This window comes from Heteronotia binoei, unplaced genomic scaffold, assembly GCF_032191835.1.
Source record: "Heteronotia binoei isolate CCM8104 ecotype False Entrance Well unplaced genomic scaffold, APGP_CSIRO_Hbin_v1 ptg001539l, whole genome shotgun sequence".
Lineage (NCBI taxonomy): Eukaryota > Metazoa > Chordata > Lepidosauria > Squamata > Gekkonidae > Heteronotia > Heteronotia binoei.
This window is the reverse complement of record NW_026800309.1, coordinates 87327-101644: the sequence shown is the minus strand read 5'-3', so window position 1 is coordinate 101644 and position 14318 is coordinate 87327. Positions and strand designations below refer to the sequence as shown.

Genomic DNA, 14318 nt, shown 5'->3' with positions numbered 1-14318 from the left:
CTGACAGCAATGAAGATCCTATGAATTTAGGGGGAGGTGTCTGTGAGTTTCCTGCCTTGTGCAGGGGGTTGGACTAGATGACCCTGGAGGTCCCTTCCAACTCTAGGATTCTATGAGGGGCTGGACATGCTTTCTGCCATCCCAGCTTAGATAGCTAGATAGTTGCAAGCCTTTATGCTGCCTGGCCCATCTAGTATGGAATTCCCTTACAATAAACAGCTTTTATTTCTTTTCTAAGCAACAAGCCTTATTCCTGAAGCAGCCAGAGACAGATTTCCAGCCCTTCTTTCTAGTCCTGCTCAGCGGGAAAGCGGGTGGGCTCCCAGGCACCCGGTTCCATTATGCTACTTCTCTGCAGGGAGCCCAAAAGGCTCCATCCTGCGCCTTGTCGGATTCTTTTGGTGGAACAACCGGATGATCTGCTTTCGGACCTGTTGGGTTTTGATGCTGTAGACGACGGGATTCAGCACTGGCGGGAGCAGGAAGTGGAGGTAGGACAAGAGGAGGCGGGTGTGGTGGGGGCTCTTCTTCCAGAAGCGATGGATCATGGACAAGCTGATGAGGGGCGTGTAGAAGAGGAGGACGGCACAGATGTGGGAGACGCAAGTGCTCAGGGCTTTGGAGCGTTCCTCACGAGAGGCGATGCTCAGCACGGTTTGGAGGATCAGGATGTAAGAGAGGACGATGAGCAGGGCGTCCAAGCCCAGAGTCGAGAGGAGGACAAAGAGGCCGTACATGCTGTTGGGTGTTGTGTCTGCACAGGCCAGCTTCATCACGTCTGGGTGGAGGCAGTAGGAGTGGGACAGCTGGCGGCTCCTGCAGTAGGGCAGCCTTTTCAGCATGATGGGAGCCGGGACGTGAAGCCCAACCCCTCTCAGGATGACGGCCAGCCCGATGCCCCCAATCCTCACGCGGGTCAGCATCGAGACGTATCTCAGAGGGTGCCGTATGGCCACAAAGCGGTCGAAGGCCATGGCGAGCAGCACGGAGGACTCCATGATGGAGAAGGTGTGGATGAAGAAGAGCTGGGCCAGGCAGGCGTCGGCAGAAATCTCCCTGGAGCCAAAGGTGTAGATCGGCAGGACCGTCGGCAGGGTGGAAGCGGATAAGCCCAGGTCGGTGAGAGACAGCATGGAGAGGAAAAGGTACATGGGCTCGTGGAGGCAGGGGTGCAGCTTGACCACTACGAGGATCAGGCCGTTGCCGGAAAGAGCAACGAGATACATGAAGCAGATGGGGATGCAGAGCCAGAGCTGACGGCCAACTCCGAGTCCAGAGAACCCCGTGAGGAAGAAGAGGAAAGGCCTGCCCTCGGTTCCATTGGGGCTTAGCATGGTGTGACACCAGTCTTCTAGAATGTCATCTTCCTCCTACAGGTCCAAACACAAAACAATATCACGGGCAGGCCTCATTTCGGGCAGGAGCTCCGAAACGGCTAGATTTTATTGTGCTTTTTCTTTCTTCCCCCCCCCCCCCCCGCTAAAAAAAAAAATACTTGATTCTGGGCTTCACTGTTCAACCCCCCTGTGAGGATTTTGCTGAACTCTAAGATAACTGAGAGCCAGTTTGGTGTAGTTGGTTAGTGTAGTTGTGCGAAACTCTTATCTGGGAGAACCGGGTTTGATTCTCCCCTCCTCCACTTGCAGCTTAGGTCAGCCATAGCTCTGGCAGGAGTTGTCCTTGACAGAAGGCAGCTTCTGTCAGAGTCCTCTCACCCCCACTCACCTCGCAGGGTGTCTTTTGTGGGGGAGAGAAGATATAGGAGATTGTGAGCTCCTCCGAGATTCGGAGGGGAGGGTGGGATATAAATTCAATATCATTAATGCCCTTTATCAATCCTGATCTGGATATCCCAGGCCAGCCTGATACCATCAGATTTCAGAAAGGCAAAGGTAACCCTGGTTAGACATTGGATGGGAGACCACCAAGGAAATCCAGGGTTGCTACACAGAGGCAGGCAAGGGCAAACCCCTCTGTTTGTCTCTTGTCTTGACAACTATACAGGGTCAACATAAGTTGGCTATATTTGATAAGAACATAAGAGAAGCCTGTTGGATCAGGCCAGTGGCCCCTCCAGTCCAACACTCTGTGTCACATAAGAACATAAGAGAAGCCCTGTTGGATCAGGCCAGTGGCCCCTCCAGTCAACACTCTGTTTCACATAAGAACATAAGAGAAGCCCTGTTGGATCAGGCCAGTGGCCCCTCCAGTCCAACACTCTGTGTCACATAAGAACATAAGAGAAGCCCTGTTGGATCAGGCCACTGGCCCCTCCAGTCCAACTCTCGTTGTCACATTAGAACATAAGAGAAGCCATGTTGGATCAGGCCAATGGCCCCTCCAATCCAACACTCTGTGTCACGTAAGAACATAAGAGAAGCCCTGTTGGACCAGGCCTATGGCACATCCAGTCCAACACTCTGTGTCACATACGAACATATGAGAAGCCCTGTTGGATCAGGCCACTGGCCCCTCCAGTCCAACACTCGTTGTCACAGTAGAACATAAGAGAAGCCCTGTTGGATCAGGCCAGTGGCCCCTCCAGTCCAACACTCTGTGTCACATAAGAACATAAGAGAAGCCTTGTTGGATCAGGCCACTGGCCCATCCAGTCCAACATTCGTTGTCACAATAGAACATAAGAGAACCCATGTTGGATCAGGCCAATGGCCCCTCCAGTCCAACACTCTGTGTCACATAAGAACATAAGAGAAGCCCTGTTGGATCAGGCCTATGGCACATCCAGTCCAACACTCTGTGTCACATAAGAACATAAGAGAAGCCCTGTTGGATCAGGCCTATGGCACATCCAGTCCAACACTCTGTGTCACATAAGAACATAAGAGAAGCCCTGTTAGATCAGGCCAGTGGCCCATCCAGTCCAACACTCTGTGTCGCATAAGAACATAAGAGAAGCCCTGTTGGATCAGGCCACTGGCCCCTCCAGTCCAACACTCGTCACATTAGAACATAAGAGAAGCCCTGTTGGATCAGGCCAGTGCCCCCTCCAGTCCAACACTCTGTGTCACATAAGAACATAAGAGAAGCCCTGTTGGATCAGGCCACTGGCCCATCCAGTCCAACACTCGTTGTCACATTAGAACATAAGAGAAGCCATGTTGGATCAGGCCAATGGCCCCTCCAGTCCAACACTCTGTGTCACATAAGAACATAAGAGAAGCCCTGTTGGATCAGGCCAGTGGCCCATCCAGTCAACACTCTGTGTCACATAAGAACATATGAGAAGCCCTGTTGGATCAGGCCTATGGCACATCCAGTCCAACACTCTGTGTCACATAAGAACATAAGAGAAGCCCTGTTAGATCAGGCCAGTGGGCCCATCCAGTCCAACACTCTGTGTCACATAAGAACATATGAGAAGCCCTGTTGGATCAGGCCTATGGCACATCCAGTCCAACACTCTGTGTCACATAAGAACATAAGAGAAAGCCCTGTTGGATCAGGCCAGTGGCCCCTCCAGTCCAACACTCTGGGTCGCATAAGAACATGAGAGAAGCCCTGTTGGATCAGGCCATTGGCCCCTCCAGTCCAACACTCTTTGTCACACAGGGGCCAAGAAACCAGGGGCCATCAGGAGGTTCATCACTGGGGGCCAGGACACTAGAAGCCTCCCCTCCCACTGTGCCCTACTCCCAAGTACCAAGAATACAGAGCATCACTACCCCAGACAGTGTTCTAACAATACACTGTGGCTAATAGCCACTGATGGACCTCTGCTCCATGTTGATCCAATCCCCCCTTGAAGCTGTCTATGCTTGTAGCCGCCACCACCTTCTGTGGCAGTGAATTCCACGTGTTAATCACCCTTTGGGGGGGGGGCTCCCTCTGGGAATCCTACCCCCCCCAGGGAAAGTGCATGCGCAATACATAGCCTCTCCTCTCCCGGTGTAGTGAACGCCGCGTGGTCACTGTCTGGCTATGCCTGGCAGATGGTCACTGCAATGGCCTCTCCTGCATTACTGCATCCGTAGCAACACCTTCTCGCTGGTCCCCCCCGTTTTCACAGAGTTTGCTACGTCATGGTGCGACCGAATTGTCCGGCGGTATAACCGGATGGGCAGGCTGGGCCCACCAACTTCGTCAGCCTAAGAGAAGGAAAACTCTAACATCAAACCCGGGCAGATAGAGCTCGTTAATGTAACACCTACCACCTGGAGGACTCGCTGCCGGCGTCCCGGCTTACTGGGCCATGGCAGATGACCCCCAGGTGAAAGGGTGGAGCCAGTACCGCGCACACTGCGCTTCACCTAAAAAATTCCTCTGCGCAGGCCTGAAGGGCATATCCACACACACAACCCACAACGCATCAAGTCCTGCAGCGATGGGCAAGGGGCGAAACAGCAGGTAGAAGGTGCCACTGGAAGCCGCAGTCCCGATCCTGCATGTAGGCGGTTCAGGATATTGGTCGCCTGATGCTAACCCGGAGACGAAAGCATCTTTCGGCAGCACCCTGAACGACCAAGCAGCCTTATCTAGGGACAGCACTGCTTGCTCCACACGGAGAGGGGCCTAGAAAAGGTGGCCTAAACAAAGCTCATCTCCCCCACCCCAGTTGGCTAGCCGCGGTCAACGGGCATCCTTACTTGCAGTCGACCCCAAATCAGACTTTTCCCTGCAGCCACTGTGGCCGGACCTGCCTGTCCCGCATTGGTCTTGTCAGCCACCAGCGAGCCTGCAGCAGACGTGGACTACTGCACCCTTCTTAAATCTTCGTTCGCGAAGTCAAGCCGAGAGAGAGAGAGAGAGAGAGAGAGACAATCAGATGCTCTTTTGGGGGGCACTTCTCAATGCTGTGCATATTTACAAAGAAGTCAGCACCTTTCCTTTTTGTAGCGATTCCTGTCAGGTAATTGTGACTCGTGCTTGCCCTTTACCTTTTTAATTGTGCTCCTGGAGGCTGTAGCTCCTTTCCATCCGGCATGAACCACACAGCAATTCATAAACCAAAGGAGCAGCAGTTGTGTCCCTGGCTCAGCCAGCATCTTGCCGGAACCCTCAGCTTCAGTCCTAGGGCCTTCACTCCCCACAGTTCTTCCACCCACCCCTTCTCCTGTGTATCTTTACCAAGCCCCTGCTGGAACAAGTGCCCAGATTTCAAAGTGGGTTAGAGGGAAAAAAATTACAAGTAGAAGATTTCCAAGTTGAATGGGCTGTGCAAAACACAGTTTTGAGCGACAAGAGAGGCCTGACCAGTCCCACTGTGGGACCCACTTTGCTATGGCTGCAGCCCACAGAATTCCACAACAGGCAAGTAAGCTCATCTGGCCTTACTGGTGGACATTTTGGTGGCACCTGCGTTCTGGCCACTGTGTGATGCAGACCGATTCCCCACTAGCCTTATGCCTCTCTCATGCTCCTCTTTTCCACGGGGCTTCCGTCGGATTTCTCACTATCTCACTAGATTTCTCACTAGAGGGAATGCTTATTACATTTGCAGATGATACTAAATTGGGAGGGGTTGCGAACACAGAAGAAGACAGAAAGGATACAGGATGACCTTGACAGGCTGGAAAACTGGGCTAAAACCAATAAAATGAATTTTAACAGGGATAAATGTAAAGTTCTGCATTTAGGTAGGAAAAATCCAATGCACGGTTACAGAATGGGGGAGACTTGTCTTAGCAGTAGTCTGTGCGAAAAGGATCTCGGGGTCTTAGCGGATCATATGCTGAACATGAGTCAACAGTGTGATGCGGTGGCTAAAAAGGCAAATGCAATTTTGGGCTGTATCAACAAAAGTCTAGTGTCCAGATCACATGATGTGATGGTATCGCTTTACTCTGCTCTGGTAAGACCTCACCTGGAGTCTTGTGTTCAGTTTTGGGCACCACATTTTAAGAAGGATCTAGACAAGCTGGAACAGGTCCAGAGGAGGGCGACAAAGACGGTGAGGGGTCTGGAGACCATCCTATGAGGAAAGGTTGAAGGAGCTGGGGATGTTTAGCCTGGAGACGAGGCAGCTGAGAGGTGATAGGATTACCATCTTCAAGTCCTTGAAGGGCTGTCCTATAGAGGATGGTGTGGAATTCTTTTCTGTGGCCCCAGAAGGTAGGACTAGAACCAATGGGTTGAAATTAAATCAAAAGAGTTTCCGGATCAACATTAGGAAGAACTTCCTGACCGTTAGAGTGATTCCTCGTTGGAACAGGCTTCCTCCTCGGGAGGTGGTGGGCTCTTCTTCCTTGGAGGTTTTTCAACAGAGGCTAGAGGGCCATCTGAGAGCAATGAGGATCCTGTGAATTGAGGGGGAGGTGTTTGTGAGTTTCCTGCATTGTGCAGGGGTTGGACTAGATGACCCTGGAGGTCCCTTCCAGCTCTATGATTCTATCTGCCCTGGGGCTGCAACTCGCTTCGCCTTTTTCACGCAGCAAACAGAAACTGGTTTTAGAGGATCTTGTTTGCCGCATGAAAGAGGCGGAGCGAGTGGCAGCCCCGGGGCAGATAATGTGAAATCTGACAAAGCCCCACGGAGAAGAGGAGTGTGAGGGCGGCAGCAGGCTGGTGGGGAAATGGCCACATAATGCACTTTCAATCCACTTTTAATGAACTTTGCAACTGGATTTTACCATGTGAAATAGCAAAATCCACTTGCATACATGTACACGCACACGCTTTGTGTGATACACACACATGCACACAAAAACTCATACAGTGAATACAACTTTTGTTAGTCTTAAAGGGGCCATGTACTGCTGCTTTGTTCTGCTTCTTCAGACTAACACGGTTGCCTGAATCCACTTGCAAACAGTCACTGAAGTCGAAACGGCATTATTTCGCATGCCTGCGAGTGTCACTGCCAGCACTGTTGGGCTGGAGGGGGCAATGGCCTGATCCAACGTGGCTTCTCTTAGGCTCTTAGAGTTCTTCTGGATCTAACTGTGGCTGCAGCCACATGGTGACAATCCCCTGCTTGTACCTATTAGCACTGCAAATCCAGAGGCATTTGCAGGGGTGATGGAGCATACACAGGAGTATTTTTCTGCTTCCCTCAGAATCCCTTCCTGCCCGAGCAGCTGCCACGAGATAAGGAGATCAACAAACTCGAGGAAGTTGTGTGAAAATTATACAAACAAAAGGCAAAGACTCACAGCTGTGAATTACTGGCAAACTCAATTTTTTTGTGTGCAAATATACAACATTTATAAATGTGATATCTCAGCAATTCTACACGCGTTGCAAACACACAAACTTTGTATATAAAATCTTTGACCCGATAAAGTCCCGCTGTTAGCAGGGACAAACAAAGTCCTGTTCGTTCCACCACAACCATTTCATTTTTCACAATGGAAGCCAGCGTCCTTCTTCAGAGGCTGTTGATGGAAGCAAAAGCTGTGCCCCAAAATTCTGATTAATGGGCCACAAGCTGGAACCTGCACAATTTTTTTTTTGCGTTCACCAGTAATTCACAGCCATGAGTCTTTGCCTTTCATTTGTGAACTGGCAGAGGCTGACCAAGAGAGAGATCTTGGGGTCGTGGTAGATAATTCACTGAAAATGTCAAGACAGTGTGTGATTGCAATAAAAAAGGCCAACGCCATGCTGGAAATTATTAGGAAGGGAATTGAAAACAAATCAGCCAGTATCATAATGCCCCTGTATAAATCGATGGTGCGGTCTCATTTGGAGTACTGTGTGCAGTTCTGGTCGCCGCACCTCAAAAAGGATATTATAGCATTGGAGAAAGTCCAGAGAAGGGCAACTAGAATGATTAAAGGGCTGGAACACTTTCCCTATGAAGAAAGGTTGAAACGCTCGGGGCTCTTTAGCTGAAGAAACGTCGGCTGCGGGGTGACATGATAGAGGTTTACAAGATAATGCATGGGATGGAGAAAGTAGAGAAAGAAGTACTTTTCTCCCTTTCTCACAATACAAGAACGCGTGGGCATTCGATGAAATTGCTGAGCAGACAGGTTAAAACGGATAAAAGGAAGTACTTCTTCACCCAAAGGGTGATTAACATGTGGAATTCACTGCCACAGGAGGTGGTGGCAACTACAAGTATAGCCACCTTCAAGAAGGGTTTAGATAAAAATATGGAGCACAGGTCCATCAGTGGCTATTAGCCACAGTATATATGTGTGTGTGTGTGTGTGTGTGTGTGTGCACACATATATTGGCCACTGTGTGACACAGAGTGTTGGACTGGATAGGTCATTGGCCTGATCCAAGAGGGCTTCTCTTATGTGACACAAAGTGTTGGACTGGAGGGGCCACTGGCCTGATCCAGCAGGGCTTCTCTTATGTTCTTATGTGACACAGAGTGTTGGACTGGATGGGTCATTGGCCTGATCCAACATGGCTTCTCTTATGTTCTTATGTATGAGGTAAGGAGATGGCATCAATAGATAGATAAGGCATGGCATCAGTATTTTAAATAAATCAATTTAGATGCTTGCCATTTCTCTCCCACCCCACCCCTGTCCTGTCAGAAGACCTTTAGCTGGCTTCTTAAAGGGGGAAAAAAACATTCTAGCCATATCACTGTGCAGTAAATCTGCACTTTCTCACCCACATAGTGGGCAAACCCACTCTGACGACAGTCTTTTCTGGAAAGATCACACCATAGCAAGCCTAGGAGAAATCACAGCAGAGCAGGGCGAAAACGAGAAGGTGCACAAAAGGGGAGGGACGGTGGGCTCAGTGGTAGAGCATCTTCTTGGAAGCAGAAGGTCCCAGGTTCAATCCCTGGCATCTCCAAAAAAGGGTCCAGGCAAATAGGTGTGAAAAACCTCAGCTTGGGACCCTGGAGAGCAGCTGCCAGTCTGAGAAGATAATACTGACTTAGATGGACCAAAGGTCTGATTCAGTATAAGGCAGCTTCATATGTTCACAACTGCACACTAGTGTACTCTGGACATTCTGGTGAAAAATAATTTGGGAAGCAAAGTGGAACACAATGTCTGTGTGGAAAACTGCCTCTGTCCCACTGCTCCAGGGCAAATCTTATTTTGGGAAATCTTTGGGGGGCTTTGCGTTCCCCTTCTATGTGCATGAGTTGCAATCTGTGTGCACACTGCCCCACCCTCCCACCCCAGGTCTCCTTGGCCAGGTGCGTATATGAAATTGACTTTGAGTTACATTCCAATTGTTGTTACGGCAGATGCTGAAAGCGGAGAGGAGGCATTTGTATTCAAATGACCATCAGAGCCAACGTTTAAGTGTTCCTGACCATTAGACCGTTAGCGGCCCCGTGGCACAGAGAGGTAAAGCAGCAGTACTGTGGTCTGAACTCTCTGCTCACGACCTGAGTTCTATCCCAGAGAAAGCTGGTTCAGGTAGCCGGCCCAAGGCTGACTCAGCCTTCCAGCCTTCCGTGGTCAGTAAAATGAGTCCCCAGCTTGCTGGGGGGGAAGCGTAGATGACTGGGGAAGGCAATGGCAAACCACCCCGTAAAAAGTCTGCCATTAAAAAGTTGTGAAAACAACGTCACCCCAGAGTCAGAAACGACTGTGCTTGCACAGGGGACCTTTCCTTTCCTATCTACACTGAAGGAGCCCTGTGGCACAGAGTGGTAAAGCTGCAGTACTGCAGTCGGAGCCCTCTGCTCACAACCGGCATTCGATCCCAGCAGAAGCTGGTTCAGGTAGCTGGCTCAGGGTTGACTCAGCCTTCCATCCTTCCAAGGTGGGTAAAATGAGTCCCCAGCTTGCTGGGGGGAAAGTGTAGATGACTGGGGAAGGCAATGGCAAACCACCCCGTAAAAAGTCTGCCGTAAAAATATTGTGAAGCAACGTCACCCCAGAGTCGGAAACGACTGGTGCTTGCACAGGGGACCTTTCCTTTCCTTAAGTGTTCCACTTGTATCTGACTCTAATACTAAGTCTCATGCTTGAAAACAAGCTAGGCAACCAACTTCAGCTTGCCCACCTCTTGCCCTGTTTTGGTGCCATGTACAAATTCTCTTACTGTGTGAAAGAATCTGAAGAAACGTTTAGTGTACAGCTCAGCAACGACGGTTAAAGGGAGCAGATCTAAAGAGCTTTCTTTGCTGTGAAATTACCTGGGTCCTGCAAGGAAAAACTGCAGGTGCTGCTTTTGGCACTTGAATTCCAGCCTCCCTGTCTTCTTCTCCTGCTCTGGTCTTCCTCAGGTCTCAGAGGGTCAACTTGGGGCCCTGCAGTTGGTTGGAATCTGCCTGTCCAGCAGTCAGTTCCAGATGAGGGGCATTGAGATCTCTGGAAGGCCTCTGAAGTGGGCGATGAGCTGCGTTGGTTCTGTTGGCTACGGAGTGCAGGAATTGCTGGCCAACCCCACATAGACACCCTCAACAGAGCATCTTCAGCGTGTTCACCTACCTGGCTGCTCCAAGGGAGGAGAGAAAAGCACAGGGCTTGCCAAGGCTCATTGGCGCAGCAGAATCCCTCCCTCCCTCCCTCTGTCTCTATGGGGTTCCCTTGGCATGGAGGTTGCAGCCATGAGTCTAGAAGTATTTGTACTGTACTAAAAGGAACTCTGCTCTATTGGGAATCCCTCTGGGGCATTTCCCCAGGCAGTCTTTTGAGGCAGGCAGCTGTCAGGCCACCTGGGGCCCTTGGAGAGTAGGCGAGCATTGTTTCCCCCCACGGCGCATTATTTGCTTCAGGTTATAATGTGAGTTGCACAGCCTCTCAGCGGTGTGCGATGGTTGGAAGTGGCTGAATGAAGGGTCCTCTGCCGCTTTTATTTTTAAATTCAAATCAAAGAAAGTGAACATGCCAGCCCTGAGGGAGCAGGAAACGGCAAACAGCATTTTTAACAATCAAAACTTAAAGCAGCAAAGAATGGTTAAGCGCAATATCCCTACAACACAAGTACTTCTTTGAGGAACCGTAGCTTAGATCTTGGCCCTTGTTTCTTCTGTAGACGCTTCCAGTCCAATTAAAATAGAGCTAAATTTGCCAGTAGCTTTATTAACACGTTGTCTGTGTGGGTTTCCACGCCAGTTGTCTAATGTGGATTAGGAGCCAACAGTACAGCTTTGCAGTGGTTCTGATCCGTTTCAGAAGGAGAGTTCTAGAAAGTAGTTTCAGAAGGTAGCTATGTTTTCAAAGATTTCAGGTTTTCACGGCTGGTAACATCATTAGGGTTTGTAGAATCTTTCGGGCTCAAGTGCCATGTTCTACTGGAGAAAGTTTTTCTTCCAGACATTTCGTTCTCAGCTGCGGAGAACATCCTCAGTGGCGTTGCAGCCGGAGCAGGCGCTCTGACCTTCTTGGCTGCTGTGCATTGAGTGGGGCCAGGGCTGCTGGAGAGCTGCTATTTCTAGGCTGGAGGGGGTGTGATGAAAGGGAAATAGGTTTGTGGATGTGCCCATTGTTTGGTGGGGCTTCCTGGAAGGGTAGTGATAAGGAAACTGGCTGTTGAATGTGACCATTGTTCTGTGTTAATTGCTGGGAGGGTTGGAAGGGGTGTGAAGATAAGGAAGATGGTTGTTGACTGTGCTGATTGTTCTGTTGAATGTGCTGGTTGTTCTGTGAATTTCTGCAATTTATAGTCTGTAGGGTGTTTTGCAGAGCTGGATACCAAGAATGGTGGATGGAAATGCCTTCTTCCTTTCTGTTAAAGTTGTGCTGGTGTTTGTAAATCTCAATAGCTTCTCTGTTCAGGCGGGTGTGATAATGTGAGACCGTAGAAAGGACTTCAGTTCTTTCAAAGTGGATGACGTGGTCTCCTTCTTGAAGTGTATGTTCAGCGACAGCTGATTTTTCTGGCTGAAACAAGCGACAGTGTCTCTTGTGTTCGGTGAGGCGGGTGTTGATACTGTGTTGGGTAGTGCCAACATAGACTGCACCACAGGAGCAGGGTATTTTGTAGACTTCAGGGGTTGAAAGTGGATCTCTCATACCTTTGGCCGAGCGCAGCAAGTGGCAGATCTGTTGTGTGGGCTTGAAGATTGTGTCCACATTGTGGCGTTTGAGAATTTTGCCAATGCGGTCGGTGAGATTTTATGTAAGGCAGGAAGGCTGTACCCACATTTGTGTGTGGCGCGGGATTTGATGTGGATGGTCTCTTGGGATGGAGGGCTCTTCTAATTTCTTGTAGGGATACTCTTTCAAGGACAACCTCTGCCAGAGCTATGGCTGACCCAAGGCTATTCCAGCAGGTGCAAGTGGAGGAGTGGGGAATCTCCCAGATAAGATGATGATATTGGATTTATACCCCACCCTACACTCTGAATCTCAGAGCGGCTTACAATCTCCTTTCCCTTCCTCCCCCACAACAGACACCCTGTGAGGTGGGTGGGGTTGAGAGAGCTCTGACAGAAGCTGCCCTTTCAAGGACAACTCCTACGAAAGCTATGGCTGACCCAAGGCCAGCAGGTGCAAGTGGAGGAGTGGGGGATCAAACCTGGTTCCCTACACCAAATTGGCTCTAGAAGGCAGCTTTGTGAGTCTGCTGCTGGACTCACTACTGCAGACCAACGCAGCTTCTGTCTGAAACTGGCCTCTTCATAGCAAGCCCTTGTCTCCTGCAGTAAGCGCAAAGGTCTCATGGCATCTGAAAGGCTAATACATTGAAACGTGTCTAACTTTTGGGGAGTAATATTCATATGAAAAAAATGAGAGGAGATGGTGGTGTAGACACTGGCATATTGATGATTAATAACGATGAAGTAATAGAATAAGTGATGATTAATAACGATGAAGTAATAGAATAAGTGATTTAATAATGACTTGTGGAATTTCAAGTGAAAATATTGTGTAAGATAGAATAGAAATCATAGTATACTGAAATCATTTTTCCCCTTCATTTTCCTTTTCCCCTTCAAAAAATCAACAAAATGCTATTGACAACAAATGAGAGCCTTGCAATTTCTGTTGTTGGCCACCCAGTTCCTCTGTGTGAGACAGGAGGCTGGATTACATGGACCCTCCCTGGTCTGACCCAGCAGGGCTCTTCTGATGTTCTTCTCAGGGGAAGGCCTCGGCCTCTCTGCCCTGTTGTTGGCCCTCCAGAGGAACTGGCTGGCCACTGTGTGAGGCAGGAGGCTGGACTAGATGGACCCTCCCTGGTCTGATCCAGCAGGGCTCTTCTGAGGTTCTTCTCAGGGGAAGGCCTCAGCCTCTCTGCCCTGTTGTTGGCCCTCCAGAGGGACTGGGTGGCCACTGTGTGGGACAGGAGGCTGAAATACATGGACCCTCCCTGGTCTGACCCAGCAGGGCTCTTCTGATGTTCTTCTCAGGGGAAGGCCTCGGCCTCTCTGCCCTGTTGCTGGCCCTCCAGAGGAACTGGCTGGCCGCTGTGTGAGACAGGAGGCTGGACTACATGGACCCTCCCTGGTCTGACCCAGCAGGGCTCTTCTGATGTTCTTATGAGGGCCTCGGCCTCTCTGCCCTGTTGTTGGCCCTCTATAAGAACTGGCTGGCCCCTGTGTGAGACAGGAGGCTGGACTACATGGACCCTCCCTGGTCTGACTTGGCAGTGTTCTGCTGATGTTTTTATTCTGCTGGGAAGGGGAACTTGGCAGCCTCTTACCACGTGGGAGGGGAACTGGCAAAAGCCTCTCTCATGCCCCATCTGAGACCATAAGAGCCTCCCTGCTGGGACAGCACCATCCTGCCTGCAGAACAGCCTCTGCGAAGACAACTCACAGGCTTCAAAGGTATTGTGGTGGATGGAGGACCTCTAGCTGCCCTCAGTTAAGCTTCACTTCTTTGTGAGGCCATCCCACGCACTCCAGGTTTGCCATTTGGACATAATGGTTAAGAAAGTGTTCCCTAACCTTTAGGAAGCTTTGTACTGCCTCTCCCTCCGCCCCCCCCCCCAAAAAAATGTTTTGAGAAAAATATGGGCTCTCCTTCCTTGAAGGTTTTTCAAGGAGGCTGGATGACCATCTGAAAGCAATGCAAATCCTGTGAATTTAGGGGGAGGGATTTGTGGGTTTCCTGCATGGTGCGGGGAGTTGGACTAGATGACCCTGGAGGTCCCTTCCAACTCTAGGATCATATGAACAGGCTTCTTCAGGTGGTGGTGGGCTCTCCTTCCTTGGAGGTTATCAACAGAGGATAGATGGCCATCTGACAGCAATGAGGATCCTGTGAATTTAGGGGGAGGTGTTTGTGAGTTTCCTGCATTGTGCAAGGGGTTGGACTAGATGACCCTGGAGGTCCCTTCCAACTCTAGGATTCTATGAACAGGCTTCCTCAGGAGGTGGTGGGCTCTACTTCCTTGGAGGTTTTTCAACAGAGGCTAGATGGCCATCTGACAGCAATGAGGATCCTGTGAATTTAGGGGGAGGTGTTTGTGGGTTTCCTGCATTGTGCAAGGGGTTGGACTAGATGGCCTGGAGGTCCCTTCCAACTCTAGGATTCTCCTTC

The 14318-nt window shown here is 50.1% G+C and overlaps 1 protein-coding gene across 1 annotated transcript; it reads right to left on the bottom strand.

The window, feature by feature from the left end:
* Window positions 1-344: 344 nt before the first annotated feature.
* On the bottom strand, window positions 345-1334 carry LOC132565741 (olfactory receptor 51G2-like). Its single transcript, XM_060230477.1, has one exon. The coding sequence runs from the start codon at window positions 1332-1334 to the stop codon at window positions 345-347; it is 990 nt and encodes a 329-aa protein (XP_060086460.1).
* Between the last annotated feature and the right edge of the window lie 12984 nt (window positions 1335-14318).

Coding starts and splice junctions, on each gene's coding strand:
- LOC132565741 (XM_060230477.1), bottom strand. CDS start 1,334: ATGCTAAGCCCCAATGGAACCGAGGGCAGGCCTTTCCTCTTCTTCCTC.